Genomic DNA, 20,347 nt, shown 5'->3' with positions numbered 1-20,347 from the left:
ATTATTTTGCAAATTATGCTATATTCTGACGTCAGTGATTATTTGGGTGGGATAGGAGTCACACAGTAATTTAATCCAGTGATTAAAGCAGTTATATAAACAGTTAAAGGGAGTGATATGTATGCACTTAGAAATATATGAACATGGACAACATAAAGGAATCAAACACACAAGACCTACATGTAGGTGAGTGTTCCTCTGGGTGAGAGGCCAAGAGTGAGGGGTCAGCAGTGAGGGCCTGCACAGCAAACAGCTCGTTTGCTGTCAGCTTACGACCCAGAGCCTCGCGGACCATGAGGTAAACTGCTGAGTTAAACACCTGGTCCGCAACACACACACTTAGTTTGCAAAGCTGTGAATATACTTCGAACATTTCTGAATATATGACCACGACAGGTGTGCATAAAACCTGATCCCTAAAACCACTGTTGTGTCCAGATGAGCATGTATTATTCTGCTTCAAACATGCCACCTTCTAGCTATCAAAAACAAACAGGAAAAATGCAGGAAACGGTCCATTAAGTGTAAAACCCCCAAAAGTTGACAACAGGCAGAGAGGAAAATCTAAATCAGGAGCACTGAGAAACAAACAAGAAAATGGGAACAAAGCTTGACTAAACAATATGAAGAGAAACCCAGCAAGGAACAAAGAAAACAGGTCAATACGTGTACGACATGAGTGATGAGGACACAGAAAACAGATGTGGAGGAATCAACTGATCGATGACAGGAGTGATGGAAAACAAAGGCAGGAAGCAAAACTACGTGGAACTATGTACCCGAGGACAAAACTTTTCAAAACAAAGCTGAACAATGTTACGCTTGGACAAAACTACGCCACTTTTACAATAGAGCTAGCTAGATACTAGATAAACAGTTATCTGGCATTTAATGTGATTGATCTGATCAGACAAGCATAAACATGGCCAAACATGTGCAAATACTGTACTTGCATAAAAAGTCAGCAAGATGACAGTTCTATGTACAGTCTGTGTGCCATTATCAACACACTACCTTTTGGTGTTCCCATTTCCCCTTGGCGGTGTTGATGTTTTGGGGGCAGTGAGTCTCTTCCAGGATCTTTCTGAGTGCTGGCAGCTCCTGCTCATCCCCAAAGGAAGACACCACTCTGGACAGTGCCCTAAATATGGACGAGGCCTGCTCAGTGAAGCGAGCACTCTCCTGTTAGAAGAAGAAAGCAGAAGAGAGGTAACTCTATTCAAGAAGAATGAAAAGTCAGCTGGAAATCAAAGGTCTAGGTCACCTTAGTGAGGTGTGACATGATGGTTTCCTCATCCCCAAAGATGAATGGCGTCTTGCTGCACAGGTGGACATGGTAGCCCACAGCTGCATGTGTGTGCATGCACAGCACATGGCGCCTGAGGGGAAAAGAGATGGCCCATTGTTTTTTTTTTTTTAGAAAAGCACATGGTTTAACTGCACTACCCTAAAAGATTAGGCTAAGGGTTAACCCTTAAAAAAAAAGCCTTCCTAGACATGTTGAACTTTGAAGTTTTCTTTTATGCATCACTTGTTTTCACTTTGATGCCAGCAACACATTTCAAGAAGGTGGAGTGTTTACAAAAGAAGATGAGACACAACTCAGCAGTAATAATTTAAACGATTTAAACATTTCATTTTGTGCTCAAATGGCCTGGTCAGCCATGAGAGTTGAGCCCCACTCGCTTGGCTCCATTAGCTTGACATAATTCAGCCATCACAGCCTAACTAGATGGATGACCACAATGGCAGCGCTTGGCTGGTATTTTAGCAATACACAAGAGAGAGTGAGGAGAAAGAAGACGAGACTGAAAATTAGCACTGAACGGCATGTTAAAAAAAAAAAAAATCAAAGGAGAGACTTAAACAATAAGAAGAAATCGAGAAAATAGTGAACTACACTATAGAGTGTAACTCATTTAACAATGATTGCTGCCAAGAAGCTTCAATATATCAGTTAAAGTCTCTTGGAGTGAAAGCACTATGGGGCCTTGTGAGATGAGTGCCTTGTGTGTGATTACGGCTCAGTGGTAATTGCACTGCTGCATACTTGCACCTGACCCTAGAAACTAGGCCCTCTGCTTCTAGGCCAAGTCACACCCATTAATAGACTGGGACAGATTCTTCTACTGCTTCTCAGAGCAACTGAGGTAGGCAGATATCCACTGCTCACACGACAGCCTTAAGAAGATCTCTGCACAGTTATAAAAATCTAAACAAAAGTGGAATGGAGCTGAGCAAAACCAGGTAGTCATAAAGGGAATATTACATCACTTAGGTCAATAAAGGGTTGCGAGGTATGAGTTTAGGGAAATTAAATGGGATCTTTTATTTTTGATTTTAAAAAGCCACATTTAAAAAGCCAATGGCCACATGAATTATACAAATATGAAGTCTATTGAGTCGGCCAGTCTGTAAGGAACCAGTTACAATTATAGTTTGACCTAGAATGGTGTGTATTATTCAGTCATTTTTATGCAATAAGTCCAAGATGTGAAAATATTTTTGGTATCATGGATACAAGAATCAAAAGTATACAATGCTAGATAACATAAATAGCACTCTAACATACGATATCGACTACAGAAGATTAAAGGAGAGCTGGGGTAACAGACAAATGTTTCAACACGATTGCGTCTTCATCAGACACAAGATGGACACAAAAATTATGCAGGTAATTACAGTCGGGTAGGGTTTAGGAGCGCAGATATCACAAACCTAACACTATCACAGATACTGTAGGAAGTGTTCTAATAAAAAAAAAAACAACACTTGATCAGATCCCTCATTAACTGCAGTAGCACCGTTTATGTTGAAATGTGAATTTTGGTGTTGTTTACATGGGACCAACAAAAATAGCTTTGTAGACTTGCATATCTGAACATAAGACTGAGTTACGTACACAAAACATGAACTATGCAATTGCGTGACTTTATGGACAGGCGAACCACGGCTTTGCTGCATCACTGATGTTTTGGGGAATTTGGGGAAAGTCACTTATTCATATATTCATTCCTATGTTCTGCTCGTCTGAGAGAGGTCAGACTTTGTTGTTTTGTTGATGTTGCTGACCTTCCAGCACTGATGAACTGCATGGTTGGTCATGTCTTCTTGATAGGTCACATTTGAAAGATGTTTGAATTTTCCACTTTTATCTCTGTATCTTTTGAAACTCAGGAGCATACTTGCTTATTTATATCTAAAACATGTTGGTGTGTGCGGTATTAGGACTCTTATGCTCAGCCCCACCCTTGTATTGGCTGTTCGGTTGGCTTGGAACAGTTCAATGTTCAATCACTTGTCCATTGGCTTACGCACACATTGTTTTAAGTTGACTTGAATGGCCTGCCCCATTTCTGTGTCCACCTTGACTCAGATGAAGACACATTAATGTAGAAACTTTAGTCTACCCCTCTGTTATTCTTTGCAAGATCAATGTCCCTCAGCTGAGAGGTGCCTAATTGGGCTACAAACTGCTGGAAGATGCATGGAGATGCTGTTTTCTATTAATGGTTATACAATAAAAGATCAATCTAAACTTTTAATTTCGACCAATGCGACCCAGAACCCTCAATCTATACAAGTGCTGTCTTACCCTGAGGGTAGGTTGAGCACAGCTGCCTTTGAGTAGGTGTCCTTGATGGTGAGAACAGGCAGCTGCGATTGCAGACATGTCCAGGAGTGTGGCAGGATGATTAATGCAGCAGATGTACATACGCCAACCATTTCCTTTCCTGTGAGGTGTTGCAAAGCGAAGGAAGAAAACAAAAAACAAAAAAATGTGTCACATAAAATCGAATTGATAAAATGTTCATACAGTTTGAGGGTTTTTCATTCATATCCACATTTACTATACAGCTCAAACACTGTCATGGTGTGGGATTTGTGCATGTGGTTATGACCACTTTTACACAATCAAGCTCTTTGCATTCACTGAACAGATGCCGGGTTCGATTTGTGCACTCGTTCACCGTAAGTTCACTATAAAAGGAGTCAGTTATTATTCATGAGTGTATTGTCAAGAGAAATGTGACTTACAACATTTCTTCAACCAAAAACAGCACATTGCTGGTCATTTCAGATGTATTGCATCTGTATCCTACCTGCATTATTTTATGTGACACGGAACTATGAATAAATGGCGCATAATCATAAAGAACTATTGTATTCAAGTAGTGTCTGAAATGCATCAATAGCAGTCTAGCCCTATCCACTACTGAGTACTCTATGTGATGCGCTGACACTATATATTGAGCAGGTGAAGAAGCGGGTGAATAATTTAAAAACAGCAAGAAAATCCACGTGCGTGCAAATAAATCCTTACTCTCCTCGGTTGGATCTCCCCAGAAACGAAGAGCAGAGAAGCTGATGAGAATCTGTGAAGGTTGCAGGTTGTCCACACACAGGAAGTAAGTGCCTCTCACCTCTGCACACTGCAGGAAGAAACACACGCATACTTGCTTTCATTTCAATTTTGAAGGCAAATGCAAAAGGTGGGAAAGTAATCCAAGGGTTGGGAGATATATAAATGAGCTCAAACAGAAAAGTAGTTTTTGAGATGACATCTGATTAGGACAGATCGAGTAAGTGAATTTAGTAATATAAGCTGAGTGTTAAATGTAAAGAAGGATGCAATCTGAAAGAATAAGAATAAGATAAGAATAAGAATAAGATCAAATCTATTTGCCCTGTGCATGCATGTATGTCTTTGAGTGTCTGCAAGAGTACTTCTGGGCTTGCAACAGCCATGGATGCAGAGGTAAGACAATGTGTAGAAGAGCCAGAGCAGCTGGTACCTCCTGTAGTTTTGGGTAGGATGGTGCTCTGCTGACAAATAAACAACTAAGTTACTGTAATTGCAATATATCCAACAAAATGACCATTCATTTGTCAAAGCACAAACACAGGAAATATGTGGGGAAAGTTGACTGAACCAGCACAAAATAGTACCGGACTTCTTTTCTTATGGATTCCGTACCTTAAAATGCGATTGCTTGATTTGATGTGGGTAGATTTGTGGTTTGTGAAAGACCAAGAGGGTTCTAGAAGAATAAAAACATGTTTTTCATAATGGTCTATCATACAATATGGTAATACTTGAGTTTAGGTGTGTGTCCCACTGAAAGCATTCTGCAAAGTCATCAAGGTCCACCCATGTCTTCTGCAGGATGGGTCCGGCAATAGTTAAGGGTTCCTCAGTTACAGGCTTTTTCATTGCAGTCGTTGGCCTATCTGGAAGGGAGTTTTAAAGAGTGATTTAGGGTTCTGATGAATTCTGAATAAAAAATGAGACATTTGTTTTCTAGAATGCAGGTTTGTAGCACACAGCTTCCTTACTTAGAGATGGATAATTATAAGTGTTTTGTTTGATATAATAATACATTATATATCATAAGAAAGTGAAAATATATCCTTGTAAAGCTGAGTATCAACCAAGATGACTCGTATTTTCCACACCACACTTACTGCCAAGTGAAAAGGGAGCTGCAAGTGAAATGCTACATTTCAAAATGCTGCGAGTAACAAAATGCTTGTGACTCATATTAAGTTACCCCAGACTCAAATCATTATCTTAAATACACAGAGCAAATTGGCCAAACTCCCACATAAAGGCAGAGTGTAAGCACACATGCACATCCATACTCCCACTCACAGACTCCCACTTTCCCACTGCATGCTGTGCAAAATCATAGACATATGCACACAGACACACACTCATCCCCAAAAAACACACATGCGCACACACAAACAGTCTGCCCCCGAGCTCTACTTGAAGCAAGAGTCTGATCAGTAAGCTGAGGCGGCAAAGGCCAGCATCTCTGCTGCTGAGCAATGGTGGTCTGCTAACTCAAACTGCAGGTGTTACTAAGCAACTAAACGGGGGCAGAGAGGAGGCAGGGAATTGGTTTGTTGTCACAAGGCATAAATTCAGTCCTATCTTCTTTTTCTTCCTATCTAACTGTCTTGGCCAACCGATGGAAGCATGGAGAGAAAGATGGATGAAAATTCTTCTAAACACGTTAAGTGGGCTATGCTGCACTGATGCTATTCAAGAGAGCCAATAAAAACGACCTTCAAGTCATTTGTTGTTTTCAATAAAAGATAAATAATGAGCTTCTTGCATTTTGGGAGCTTAGAGTTCAACCTCAGGTAAGGTGATCTTTGTGTGATTCTTCCAACAAAATTGAGGTGCAAAGCATTCCACAAAAACAGCTTTTACCATTGGAGATGTCATCAGTGTCCTTCTTCTTGTCCTCTGCTGTAACCTACAGGGACAACAAGAGGGAGAAAAAAAAAGGGAAAGTGAGGGAGGAATGAACTGTGGGTTGCTGACAGAGTAGCACTGCAAGAGATACGCTTCCACCCTCTGGTGATTCCATGCCAGCTGTGGTGTTGTGCCATTCGAGCCCAACACAGAGACACAGTTTAATGTGACAGGGGCTACTCCTCCCCTGCTAAAAACACCACCAGGGAATACCAGCTCTAATTTAGTTTGAATGTCAGTGACAGATGATAAGTTATTAGTTTGTTTAGCATGGTTGTAATTTTAGAGAGAATATATGCAAAGCTCTTCTTTCATGCCTATCTTTCCCTAAATATAAAAGGAATAGAGCTAACGAGTCATATCCCGCAAATGGCATATGGTCTGAGGAGGAGACGAGGAGATAGTGGGGTCTGAGAAAAGGGCATTAGCCATATCAAAGCTAACTGCAAAGAGTGGTGCACCTGTATCAACTACGAATTTTGGACAAATAATGCTCCTTTGAGGAAAAAAAAACCTGGTAAGTGTCCAAAAGTTTACTCAGCTCTGAACAAGAATTATGTCTTTGTATCTTGGTAACTTCAAAGCAAGCCCTGCCAAGTATCACTGATGACTCAATGTGTGTGTGTGTGTGTGTGTGTGTATAGCTGTATGTGAGTCACTACTTATGCAAATAAGTACCCAGAGATGGAGACAGACGGAAAGAGGCCCTGTCATTGGGAGGCACACTTGACCTTCTCTCTCCACCACTGCAGAAGTGCTTTCCTGAAACTGAATTTCAATATGTATGTTTCTGTGTGCATGTTCATAAGAGTGCATGAAACTCTCAGTTGAGCTCCAAGGCTCGGTGGATCCCAGGCATCCACAGCGAACCATCTTGTGAGACTGCTTCTCTGTGTGTAGAGAGGGTGCATTGAGACCGATGGATTTTACCAAATGGATTTTACATACAAGGCCCCTGAGACTTTTAGCTGCTGCTTTCAGAGGACACAGTCATTTTCTTTTTTCTCTCCTGTGATCAAATCAGTCACGGGTCGATAGTTGGAGGAAAGCACATGTAAACCCACTCTTCAAGGGGTTTTATTTTACACACGGAGATTCAAAGAGACTCCCCATACTTCACATATTCCCCTGATGGTTTTGTTCTAAGTGAGGTCAAAGTAAAAACACAACTTAAACTCCAGAGTGCTTTGGTGATGTTGTGATTAACCATAATCATAAATATATCAGTGGTTAAAACAGCGTGCTTACAATAGGATCTAGTGCTTTAACCCATGCTACAGTTGAGTGAGTAGGCCACCGAGGGTATTATGTGACTTCTATCCTGGAGTCAGGCACAGGGCTTGATTTTGTTGGCCAGGGTTCACAGGAATGGTGGGAAGGATCAGATAAGAAATCCTCCTCACGTGATCCAGCATGTGCTGGTGAAGAGCAGGGACATCCACAATAAATGCGGCACACATGACACAAACAGATCTGAACAAGTCCGTATGCACACACATCAAACGACACATCAAATTATCCCGTCTACACTGCCCTAACCTAACCGCTCTATAACTGGTCACAGTTACACAAGAGGGCGATTTATATGAACTCTATTTTTTCCTCTGTATGCTAGGATTGAAGAGTAATAATGAAGCCCCCAGGAGATGCAGACACTGATGGCTCACCGTCTAATTGCACTGCTTTTTTCATTAGCACAGTACGCGACCTCTCCCTGTATAAAACCCACGCACCCTGTTCAACATCACCACACACCAAAGAGCCTCTTTCACCATCTCCCTCCAGTTTCTGCTCTGCTTTCGTCCTTCCCTTCCCAAATATCACTTTCTCCCATTTTTCATTCCCCTTTGTTTTTGAGTAGTTCTCTCGTCTGCATTCCTTGCTTTCTTTGTTTCCGTCTCCATTTCTGTGTCAGTCTTTGTTTGGTGCTGCTCCTCTGAACCCCACCCCCTGTTATTTCCCTTTTCTGAACTGGTTCTCTCTTTAGTGCAGATGTGCCCCAGGTCAGTAGTGGCCTGGCTGGGAGACAACAGAAGTGACTTTGAGAGTGGGTGATGGCAGCCTTTCTGTCGCTGACAAGCAAAGCTCTTTAGCTGCATTTACAGGATAGACAGAGGTGCAAGGGAACAGAGAAGAATCCATAACAATAAGTAGTAACAAGTGGTGTCTAAATTTTGACAGCAGCGACAGTGTTAGCTTTTCTTCTTTTTCTTTATTTAAAAAACATTTTTACTCAAGGTCTAATAGAGCCTCACAGCTATTTAAGTGATCAGTGTATTCCCTGCAAACAACCATCTCTTAAATGTCTATATTAATAATGTGACCAAACAGGCAGTAATTCTATGCACCTCTTTTTGGTCAGTGTTGTTTGGTGAGTTAGTGGTGCATTCAGCTACATCAGGCTCAAGGCTTTTCTGACATTCAGGCTCCTCTCTCTCAGTAATGGACATCAGAGTGGCTCCATGGGAAAGCTTCCTTGGTGCACTCTGTTTAGCCTCTCTGAAACACAAAAACCCACATTCATTAAAAGAAATATAACGTTTCATGTAAAAATGAGTCATCCGTGTCACATTATTGTCATGAAGTTCCACCAGGGCAGCATTTCTACCACTCCACTCATTTCATTAAATAAATCACAAATTAAATGAAATCAACTTTTTCTTTTCATTTGTTCTTTCATCTCATTTCTGACTTATTTAGCCAAAGCATACAAAAACATTTAATTCAATTAGCAGGGTGCCAGTTAAGTGGGAACTAATCTTTAATGTTAATTGTTACTGTTAATAACCATGTGAGCTTTGACACAAAAGAATAAAGAGAATGATTTACATTTCAAGCTGCCACACACAAAACACGCACCCAAGAAAAAAAATCATGTAATTATGACAATGTTTCGCATCCCAATACAAAATCTGTATTTGTGCTCTTGTGTGTCCACAGAGACATCGAGCCACAGTTTACCAACAGAAAAAAATGAAGAACAATCTGATTTCTTTTATCAGATTTAGATCACTTCAGCGGTACGCACAGCTCTGGAATGGAGCCACTGCTGCTGTTGGAATGGGAGGAGAGAAAAGGGCTGGCAACCTCAATGTACTGTTCTGATTTCGGCAAATGGAACTCTGCAAAGAGGGAAAAGAGAAAACCTCTAAAAACCATGCCTGCACTGCTTGTTCACACTCGGATTTTGCACTGCATTTTTCAGTAGATCAGCCGACGTCAGATACGCTCGAGTCAACAATCATATCTGGCCTCCTCATATTTTTATTTCAGCAGGCTGTTTTCCATGCCCTTTGTATTGAGGGTTCCAAATCCTGTGCATTTACTCTCACTTTTTGTTCCAGTTATATTCATTTATGACACTCACCTACACCCTGTGAAGGTATTTGCACTTTTCTTTTTACTTAATAATCTCCCCTGCATTCTCCTCCTGATTCCCTACTACTGCCATTTTATTTCCAAACATTTTCTTGCTCTCACTTACTCTGAGGTTCAGAAGAGACGGCAATCTTCCTGCGCGGACGGATGAGTTTCCATTGGGGCACAGGTGGGGGTTTGGGTGGCACCTCCAGTTGGCATGCACGGGTTCTTGTCAACAGGACAACATGGCTGTGCAGCAAGGATAAGCCATAACGACGTAGAAATTCGGAGGAACTTGCCTGCGTAACCGCACATGAACGAGTGCACAGAAATGAACATACATGCGGTACTTAGGAGCAATGCATGATTAAGTCAAAACCATTATCCTAAATGTACAGTCAACACCAACCAGAAGAAAAGACAAGAGAACATTTGGGTTTGTGATCAGAGGAGTGATTTTACACCTCCAGCCAAGGAATGCTCTGCAAAATTGCCCTCCAATTAGATTTATCATGGGTGTGAATAATAAAAGTGAAGCCTGTCGAGGCATCGCATCCAAATAGAACATGCCCCAAGATCACAAGCAATGTTTACAAACCCACTCATACTATATTGCTTCATTTTAGGCAATGCAAAGGAGGCAGTGAAGATATCTGAATATGCCAAAATATTCCACAGTGTTGTCAACATAAATGCTCAACCTCAAATTTAAGTTGCTATGGTCATTTATAGGTGGACTATTTATGTAGTGACTATCCTGGTCTCTCAGCATGTAAGGAAAAATAAAAAATAAAATCCCACCATTTTGCCAAACCCTGAGGAATTGTTATGTAGTTGAAAAGGGTAGAAGCTGGCACACACCACCACTTCAGGGGAGCCTGAGAAGCACAAAGAATAATAATGTAAGCACAGGTGAAGTCAATGGCACAAACAAACAACCAACAGCAAACAACTGCAGCTCAGCCGTTCAAACACGTTGTGTGACTGACATTAACAGAGGATCACTACACAATAGTTTATTTAGAGATTGAAATGAACAAACTCGCTTTAACCATCCCCATGTAATTAAAAATTATATCTACCAAATATTCAAATCAGAATAAAATGAAACCCAGGCAATGTGAAAGCACTGGTAGCATCTACAACCATAAATAAGACAAGAGTGCGTTTTTATATGTATGCTACGTTGGGGGCTGTTACCCCACATTGGGAATCTTAAAGTATATCGCAAAAGAAGACATGGGCCAGGAGACATGAAATATCAATTTGACAGGCCATGGTGGGGAGAGATGGGAGCACCGCTAGGCTAATATAAAGGCTGCACATTAAAAATTAAACAGAGAAGTGATTCTCACACTGCATAGTGATTTATGCATTTCAATGGGAGATCACGGTAAGCAACAGGGAAAGAATGTGTAGGTTGTGTGTGTGTGTGTGTGTGTGTGTGCAACAGTCTCACGCTTAGGAATTCCTTTAAGCAAAAATGTCCTGTTAAGAAATACAACTTGAGTATGCATATCATTACAGAATGTTAATATTCAACACTTGAATTATTGCTTGCATGGGATTATAGGAGAGTGTAAGGAACATTTCATCAGAAAGAGCTAGTCTGTGAATGTTAGCTCAAGAGAGTGAAGGAAGTTAAATCAACGAGGCAGTTAGAAAAAGACAGACAAGCAAATAAATTAGTCATTTTTGTCACATGTTATTTTTGCTCGTTTCCCTCAATTTTCACCATTGGAGGTTCAGCTGATTCATTTAAATATTTGACTTGTAGAACACTGATTCAGTTTAATTATCATGCGGAAAATGCATCTCAAATCCAAAACATCTTTAAAGGTTTCATACAGATTTTAAAAAGGCCTCCATGGCAACACTATGACCTGAAACAACTAAAGCCACACACTCATTTCAGAGGACATATTTCAATCCTGCCTTCATCAGGAAACCACACTTGACTTGGGAGGCTCCTCTGCCCTCAGGGAGGACCAAATAATTCACCCTTCTACTGCTCCCTCTGCTGGTTTATTTATGGTCCACCATACATGCATTAACCCTCTCTGCACTCCATTATAGATGAACTCAGAAAAACAGGAAGTGATGTTTGAAACAAGAAAGAGGCAGGAGGGCAGTAGATGGCCAGCAAAGGGGGCACAGAAGTATTGTTAATCTATGAGCGTAAACTGCCAGAACAATTTTGTAATTGTTGCTATGGTTACTTCTGCAACTGTTTGACGGAATGAGATAAAACTGATAGGGACAAGTTTCTGTAGGTCTATAAAACACTTTGTCATATTTGCAAGTGCAGCGTAAAAAATTGATAAAGAAATATTCAGCATGCATAAAATACAGCGTAAGTGTCTATATATCAAAAATAAGACAGGAAATGTAACACAAATATGATGATACATAAATCATTTAGCTTGGTCTGTACATAGAAATGATCACAGTAATGAATGATTGATTACACTGACTCCCTCATTTAAATGAGGAAGCAGAGTCTGTAACTAATATTTGTGTTTAGGAATGTGCATCTACACATAATGTGTGTGTGTGTGTGTGAATGTTTAGCACAACGGAGACCTTTAGTGTCATTTGGCTCTGGTGTCAGACTCAGTTTGTCACATTCGGTGGAATCCGACTCCACAGCTGGATCTGGAATCTCGGGCTTTGTCACTGGCGAACTCTCATCTTGGTGTTTAAATTCAGGAATGGTGTCTTGCAAGAAATCCCAGATTTTTCTTGAGTACACCGACCTGAGAAAGAGTGAATGACAACATGATTAGTTCCACGTAATACTTGGATCACTTTGTAAAAATGCAATCAGTTGCAAATTGAAACAGCTTTATTGTTTTGGGTTTTTTTGTCTAAATGTTCTCTTGTCAAACTAACTTGACCACTGCAAAACATTTAAATACAACCAGTAATTCCAGGCCCTCAAATCTATTGTTCAGGTTTCATCCAAAAAGACAGTGATAGCAGTGTTTACTGTTTTTAGTGTGTTTAAAAACCCGAACAATGCCGTTTCTGCTTCCTCCTCTGCATCGTGGCTCTGTTTATTACATGACAGTAAATAAGCATTTCTTAATCCTTAAGTGCATAAATGCTGCCTTCTTTTTCCTAAAACAGTCTCTGCAGAATTTTTTTATTGAGCACTGAGCTTCACAGACAAAACACAGACAGACCTAAAATGGCGAGGCATGATGCTGGGCCCAAAAGAGTAATTACAAGTTGGTTCCTAACTTTGCTTATCTGATTCTTTACAGATTTGTGATGGATTTTAGCAGCGGTAACACTAAGCAATCCCCTTAGCTTAACACACCAAGAACAGAGAGCACTGTTTTTGTTAAGCAAGTGTAAGAAGGAGAGTCATGTCTTTACATGTGAAGGGTATCACTTTGTCTGCTGTTTTTATCGATTTTTAACACTCAAGATGTCAGTTTAGTCCAAAACACCTGCAGTTCATAGCTCCAGAACTTATATTAGATATACAAAGTTTTAGCCTTACAATAGTGACTGCTGTTAGCCAGATTCAAATGTGAGTCAGAATGATAGTTTAGTCAACCAGATACAGTTGGTAACAACAACAAATGTCAACATTAGCCCTTCTTGAATGTGATGGCCCTCGTGATGTGATGTGATCTCTCGAAAAAACTGCACCCACACATTCAGGAGCAATAATGAATGAATGTTCCGTCGTCTACTGTACATAATATCATCAAAAGATTAAGAGAATCTGGACTCGTATCTGTGCACAATGGAAACAGCTGAAAATCCTTGGATCCCAGGGATCTTCGGGTCCTCAGGTAGCACTTTGTGAAGAACAGGCATTAAAGAGGAACTCTGGTATTTTTAAACCTAGACCTTATTTCTGTGATGAAATACATTTATCTACTCACTGAGAACAGTTTGGTGAAAGTCGGCGTCCTTCGGAAGACATTTAGATTACTCGAGATCTGCATATATCCATATAACGGGAGAGAACAGGGCATTGACAATACAGCCTCTAGATAAGGCATTATCTGTCTTTATTTCACCAATACTTTAATACTTTGCTGTGTTGTTGTTATTGGCGGCTATCAGGGGGCTTTTAGAGGGTTTTCTACACACTCGATGGCAGGATATTTATCATATTTTGACGACGTGGACGACAACTTTGAGTACAATGGACGTCCTCACATCCTTATTAAAAATTTATTTATTATTTCACTTTCCAACCGTCAATGAAAATTGGCATTATCTGCTTCACTTTGTATTTAACGTGTCTTGCTTGCTACTCATTTATTTCTACACTTACTTTCATAGCATAATTTTAATTTTGGAGCTATCTGGCACAGGAATTTCCTTCGGGATTAATAAAGTTCTTTCTTATCTTCTTATCTTATCTTATGAGCTTGGGAACACGCCCAAAGATCATCATTTCTGAACACAGTTCACCATCACATCCACAAATGCAGGATTAGGCCCATGCAGAGAAGAAGTCCTATGTGAAGAGGATTCAGAAACACTGTCATCTGCTCTGGGCCAAAGCTCATTTAAAATGGGGCGAAGCAAAATGGAAAACTTTTCTGTGGACAAATTGAAATTTTAAATAATCTTTAGAAAACTCTACATGCTTCATCCTCTAAAGAGGAGAGGGACGATCCAGCTTGTTATCGATGCTCAGTTTAAAAGCCTGCATCTCTGATGGTATGGGGGTACATCAGTGCTTATAGAACTGGCAACTTGCACATCTGAAAAAGCACCATTAATGCAGAAAGGTATGCAGGTTTTAGAGCAACATATTCTCCCATTCAGACGTCTTTTTCAGGGTAGTACTTGCATTGTCCAGAAAGACGACGCTAAACCCCATAATGCATTTATTAGAACTGGATAACTTCACAGTAGAAAAGACTTTTTAAAAAACTTTTCACTAACAGAAAATATTTGGTGGAATCATAGAATACGAAATATGAAAAACAAGACCCAGGACTGTTGAGCAGCCAGAACTCCGGAGGAGACAAGAATGGGACAACGTTGTTCTCCCAAAGCTTCAGTAACCGGTCTGCTCAGTTCCCAGACATTCATGGACTGTTGTTAAAAGAAGAGGTGATGCTAAACAGTGGTAAACATGACTCAACTTTTTTGAGACATGTTGTGGCCATCAAACTCAAGATGAGCTAATATTGGTCATGAAATAGTAAAGTTTCTGACTTTCAACATTTGGCATGGTTTCTATGTTCAATTCAGAATAAAATATTGCTCTTAAGAGATGAACAAATCGTTGGATTTTGTTTCTATTTACATTCTACAAAGAGTTACATATATATATTAATTATTTTAGCTGACAGAACCATTTTCCATATAATTTATTCACATTTGCATGTGTTTGCATGATTTTGCATAAACACATTTTTCTAAAATAGCATTCCTAAAATGGAAACATTCAAATCTTAGACTTGTTTATTTTGTTTCAAGGCTTTTATTTTGTGAAAACTACCAGAAATTAGATGGTTATTTCGACTCTCACTGTGATTTTCAGTGTGGAAAAATGTCAAGCCCACGGAAATGAATTAACTAATTAAACACTAATGATGCCAATTTAAGGAAAAACTGCTGTATATATCGAATAGAAAGTTTATAGTAGAATACAGAGACAGAGATTAAGTCAATGGAGATAAATCAACCATTCAGAACCTTACTTTATTGGGTTGATTTCTGGGATCCAGCCAGTGAGGGTTTGGATAAAGGTGAACTCACCCATCTCCCTGCTTACTTCAGTCACCACACTGAGGAAGAAATGCATAAAAGCTTTTTGAAACAGAGCAAGCAAAAACATTGTGCAACAGATGGGAGAGTTCATTCAAACCAACTGTAGTGCCACAGGCACCAGTCTCACTTAGAACTGCTGAAGTATTGGTTTTAATACTTGAAAGTGTGCATTCACTTGGTGTTCAACTAAAAGAATTATAACTGAAAGCCCCATCTTATAATACTTTACATGACTTTAGTAACTGTGTTTCAAAGTGTATGTGCGTACTTTATCATAGATCATATAGCAAACTGTCCAGTCCACATACCAAAAGTAAAATCTAAACGAAAAATCTAACTGTCCATTACCATAGAAATACTACTCTGCACCAAAGTGAAGGAGTCCTTAAACTCAGAACTTTAATTTATCTAACTGGCTTTGTTTTCACAGGTGTAGGGATTGCTTGAATGTATGCCAACTCAAAAAGTTACCTTTTGATCCCAAATTTTTTATTTCATTTATATTGAATGCATTGTGACAGTTCAATGATCTTTACTGGATTGTAAATTAAAGCTATATAGGTTTCATTTTGTTAATGCATGTTGGTTGTGAAAAACTATGTTTTTTATTGTAATTAATTTGAAATTGGGCAATAGCACTAGTCCGTATACAGCTTTATGGTCACTACAAAGCTGTAAGGGTTAGTGTAACTACTTTGTGAGGCTTTTTTCCCCCCCAGTTGGAATGAGGTGGAGACAGCTCTATTGCAGTCTAACATTATGACTACAATAGATTACCATGGAGTAGTGCTAAGATGCTTACATAGTTTATATTGGAATGTTTAGTAACTTACTTTGTGGAGGCTACTTTAATCAGAGCTTTAGCCAGCAGCATTGGCCAGAGCTCTGACTGACAAGTAGAGGCAGGGAGAAGGAGGTTATTCTTCTCATCAAATGGCATGGAATCATCGATGGCTATCTTTCTCCAAGAACCCTTACAGCAAAGAAGGAGAAGGGTAGAGAGAGAATAATGAATGTGCCTCAAAGTTCAGGTCTAAGAAAATAGACACTGCTGTATTACTGTGTATTAGTCACATCAGAGAAAATTAGGTCAACCTTCAAGGAAAGCACGTTTTTTTGCAAGTACACACAAGCAGTTTGTAACAACATGATTTCTTACATAAATGAACACAACTGTTATCTAAGATGCAGAAATACAGTATTTAGCAATCCCATTAACCACTTACGTGAACAAAATAAAGGCACAATCGTATCTTTCTAAGCACACAGTGAAACAAAACACGTTGAACAGCGTGTCACAATCCACCAAACAGAAATTCATTTTTAAAAGAGGCATAATCTCAAAGCATATCTGAATTATCCATGGCAAGAAAGTAACCGAGATAAAATGTTACTTTGTGCAATATAGTCAAATTCACAGCTGCTGTTTTTTTCACACTTGCAGCTATTTCAGACCAGGTGCAGCTCTGCATTGCTTCAGGAAGACCACAGACGTAGTCATGCTCATTACCAACGTGCCATTAATGATTAACTTACTACCATCTGAACAGTAACATACACGAAAGTGTACGAGGAAGCCTTCATAGATTTATAATCCTCATATTTAGTTGTCTTATGTGTTAGTGCCAATGTTATTGCAAATGTTCAAATGCAAAGATTATGTAAATATGAGATTTCTTCTTTGATTTCAAAGTGGACCGTAGGTGTGATTTTCATCTCTTACAATAAACACAGACTTCATCTTTTTTGCTAAAAATCGTGTGTGTGTTTCACATTGTGTTTTATTACGTCTCTTATCATTAGCAAGCCCATGCTTGCATCTTAGGCACTGCCAGAGTTTGTTACAGTATGTGTCGGATATCTGCAAGCCGTCTCGTGGAGTTTCACACTACTTGCAAGGAAAAGAAACACAAGCAGGCAATAATCTAACTGACTGTTCACAGCTGTGCCTCTCTTCATCTATCAGAATCGTGTGCACAAGCAATGCAAATTTATGTTGGACGCCAGCACACTCCATTTCTCACTTGTTCTTCGATTTTCTAGGCAAATGTTTTTTCCCTTTTAAGGAGCTTGATGTTCACATGATGAGGTGAAGAAAAATACAAAATGGCAAGTTAGAGGAGTGAAGAAGATCAGCAGGAGCAGAGAGGTTAAGTTAGATTGTGTAAAACGGGGTCAGAGAATCAAAATGCATATCTATATCAGTGTGGGGGAAAACAACTTGCTAAAGAAAAAATACAGGTGTGCAACAATAAAGAAACAGATGAATGAGTGATAGAGACACAGCTTAAAAGCAAAACTGGGCAAGGGAATGGGAATAGTGTGTGGCGGCTGGGTACTTAATGCCATCTCAGCAACTATCTGTGAGGATGCTGCGCTTAGCAACTGTTACATACTTGTTTGACAAAGCAAGTGTCCCAGAGTTCCAGTCTTATAAAAAGCCATTATCATAAGCTCTTTCATGGTGGCCGACCCAAATTGTTGTGCAACAGTAAGGCCCCTCTCTTAAAAGACACAAAGATGTAGGGTCAACAGCTTAGAGATCCTCGACTAACACATACTGAAACTCACTGGACAGCAACTTGGATCTGTACCTCAGTGACATGGTCATCTTTGACATGGAACAAAAATCTGTAAAAACTTTACACAGAATAATAATAAATGATGTCACCATGGATAAAACTCCACGGAGGGTTGTGCTTGCTCTAAAGCTCATTTTAAGTGGAGAAATCCAACTCCAGCCTAGCTCTCCAAGAAGCAGCTGACTCGTGTTAAGGCTTATCTGTTCATCAGGCAATGTATGAAGCTCCACCACTTTTGGCACAGCAGTAAGACTGATTGATTTGAGCTCTGAGAGGATAAGGTTCTCATTCCCTCCCCCCTCTATGGCTAAATCCATCCCTACTCCATTCTCATTTAGTAATTTACAAAGAAATGCAATTTACTGTCATCCAACGGTGCCCCGTAACATGTGTTATTAATTCACTTCTTCTGTAATGACCTCGTCTGCAGTTTTTGTATATCCTACCTGGACATACATTTTAGTGAAAAGGATCAGGATAAAAAGACAACTTGTTGTAGTTGAGAGCCAACAATGTACCCTGTGAATGAATAAGTGCGGGAGGATGTGTGTGTGCATCTAAGTGTTTGTGTCAGGCTTACCATCCAGTAAAGCCTGACCAAGTATTTTCCGTAGTTGTTGTAGAGTGGCACGTGACCTTTTACCACCTTACACAGCGAGTAGATGTGCTCCCAAGGTCTCCAACCATCTTGCTGTGTGGGTGCGCAGTTAGACAGCGTCCAAATAATATGAATCTCACTGACGATCCACCTCATAAGCTTGATGGGACACGGAGAAAACATAGGAGGGGAAAAGGGTAAAAAAAAAAGTCTAATCTTTAAACCTGTAGGCTGAATTCTGCTTCATCTGTTTCAGCCAATGGCTAATGCTGGCCAATATAAAGAGCAAAAACTATGTTGAAAACTCACCTCACAACAAAACAAATGATCATTGGGGGAGACCAGGTCAAAGGTCATTTGGTTGTCAACAACAGTGAGATCCTTAAATAAAGCACATCATTGTTTTCATTATTGACACATCATGAACATTTCCAGCATTCTCGACGCATTCAAAGAAAGATAAGTGACAGAAAAACTGCAGGCTGTTCTGCAAAACTGTAGCTTTAATATAGAGCAGAATCATCTCTCGTAGCAACACAGTGGACAACCAGCTTCTTAATGCTGTCATCACAGGTCACCTGTTTGAAACGGGTCATAAAAGAAAAAAAAAGAAAAGAAAAATCACCTACTAAATGCTCCTCTCATCCCAATGTCAAAACAGGTCTAACCTCACCATGACACTCCCAAGACTGGGGCTGCGTTCTGACAAACCAAGTTAATAGACTCTACCATGTTACTAATTAAAATATGAATTATTAGGTCAGATGATGGTGAGACAGAAAGCCTGCAGGAGAAGGGAGCATTTGTTTTCCCCAAATGCGAGTAACTCTTATAAAAACTTTAAACCATTTCTCTCATTATCCTTTCCCTTTGGAAACAGACTGATGTAACCTCCTGAAGAGAGAATATCTCAGAGGAGCTGCTTCCTTCACCAGCAATGCTGATTGCTTTTGCGATTATTCCGTGCACCTGTTACGTAAAACTCGTCAAATGATTTGGACAACTCGATTGAAAAGGCAACATGTGACTTGGAAAGGAATCATTCCAAATAACAAGAGGCTTCAAGTAACTGCTCAAGTAATTGTGTTGTAAAAAGTTGTTTAATGTTATTTTCAATGTCATATGTCAGAGGTTTAACTATTGTGGTTGAGCAGTGCATACATCTTTTTTTTTAACCTGCAAGTGGTCCAGCAACACTGCACTACCTTTGTTGACAGATATCATCACTCCCAGGGACAACAGGTAGAAATTGGCCGTTTACAAAAAAAAAATAATAATAATAATACTCCTTGAAGAGGAATGACGGTTACCTTGTCAACTGTAAACTCTATTGGGCGCTTCCAGGAGTGCACCTTGAAAGCTGGAGGAAGGGACAGTTTCCCCTCTGGGTCCTCAAAAAATGGCTGCAGACAAAAATCAAAGAAAGTGAATATGACATTAAGAGAAACCATGAATCAACAGGATATTTTAATCATTTCCGAGTGGGTCAATTGCAAATGATACATTTTTAATACCGCATTTACAAGACATTGTCGCTAATGACAAATTCCTTTGAAATTTCAAATATTCTCCCCTTCTTACTTACAGCATTCGGAGTCTTGTTTGTCTTCTTATCTTCATGTCCCTTACTCGAGTCCCATTTCTCCTTGTTGACTTCCGCATCACTCCACTCAGGCCAAATGGGGAATTTGCATTTCCCCACACTTGAGAGGCTCTCAGAGGAGGTGGCGACCACGGAGGGTGCACTGAAATGACGACACGTGGCTAGCTGCTATCATTACGTTTTGGTTA

The 20,347-nt window shown here is 39.8% G+C and overlaps 2 protein-coding genes across 2 annotated transcripts in view; one reads left to right on the top strand and one right to left on the bottom strand.

The window, feature by feature from the left end:
* Nucleotides 1–20,347, top strand: part of LOC140266677 (F-box only protein 30-like) — a 146,611-nt gene that overhangs the window by 59,169 nt on the left and 67,095 nt on the right. The gene's annotated exons all lie outside the window — the stretch shown is intronic.
* The window catches only part of adgb (androglobin), a 33,398-nt gene that overhangs the window by 12,837 nt on the left and 214 nt on the right, over nucleotides 1–20,347 (bottom strand). The window contains exons 2-21 of the mRNA XM_072362149.1: nucleotides 20,142–20,301; nucleotides 19,867–19,959; nucleotides 18,866–18,937; nucleotides 18,539–18,715; nucleotides 16,210–16,349; nucleotides 15,307–15,393; nucleotides 12,209–12,381; nucleotides 10,427–10,503; nucleotides 9,750–9,924; nucleotides 9,294–9,387; nucleotides 8,614–8,764; nucleotides 6,221–6,266; nucleotides 5,121–5,232; nucleotides 4,979–5,042; nucleotides 4,729–4,824; nucleotides 4,325–4,433; nucleotides 3,596–3,734; nucleotides 1,265–1,379; nucleotides 1,015–1,182; nucleotides 181–319 (exon numbers count right to left, since the gene is read on the bottom strand). Coding sequence (XP_072218250.1) covers nucleotides 181–319; nucleotides 1,015–1,182; nucleotides 1,265–1,379; nucleotides 3,596–3,734; nucleotides 4,325–4,433; nucleotides 4,729–4,824; nucleotides 4,979–5,042; nucleotides 5,121–5,232; nucleotides 6,221–6,266; nucleotides 8,614–8,764; nucleotides 9,294–9,387; nucleotides 9,750–9,924; nucleotides 10,427–10,503; nucleotides 12,209–12,381; nucleotides 15,307–15,393; nucleotides 16,210–16,349; nucleotides 18,539–18,715; nucleotides 18,866–18,937; nucleotides 19,867–19,959; nucleotides 20,142–20,301 — 2,387 coding nt within the window. The remainder of the gene's footprint in view (nucleotides 1–180; nucleotides 320–1,014; nucleotides 1,183–1,264; nucleotides 1,380–3,595; nucleotides 3,735–4,324; nucleotides 4,434–4,728; nucleotides 4,825–4,978; nucleotides 5,043–5,120; nucleotides 5,233–6,220; nucleotides 6,267–8,613; nucleotides 8,765–9,293; nucleotides 9,388–9,749; nucleotides 9,925–10,426; nucleotides 10,504–12,208; nucleotides 12,382–15,306; nucleotides 15,394–16,209; nucleotides 16,350–18,538; nucleotides 18,716–18,865; nucleotides 18,938–19,866; nucleotides 19,960–20,141; nucleotides 20,302–20,347) is intronic.

The sequence above is a fragment of the Leuresthes tenuis genome, unplaced genomic scaffold, assembly GCF_036924035.1.
Source record: "Leuresthes tenuis unplaced genomic scaffold, fLeuTen1.0.hap1 SCAF_13, whole genome shotgun sequence".
Lineage (NCBI taxonomy): Eukaryota > Metazoa > Chordata > Actinopteri > Atheriniformes > Atherinopsidae > Leuresthes > Leuresthes tenuis.
Note: the sequence above shows the minus strand (reverse complement) of the source record. Positions and strands in the feature narration are given on the sequence as shown.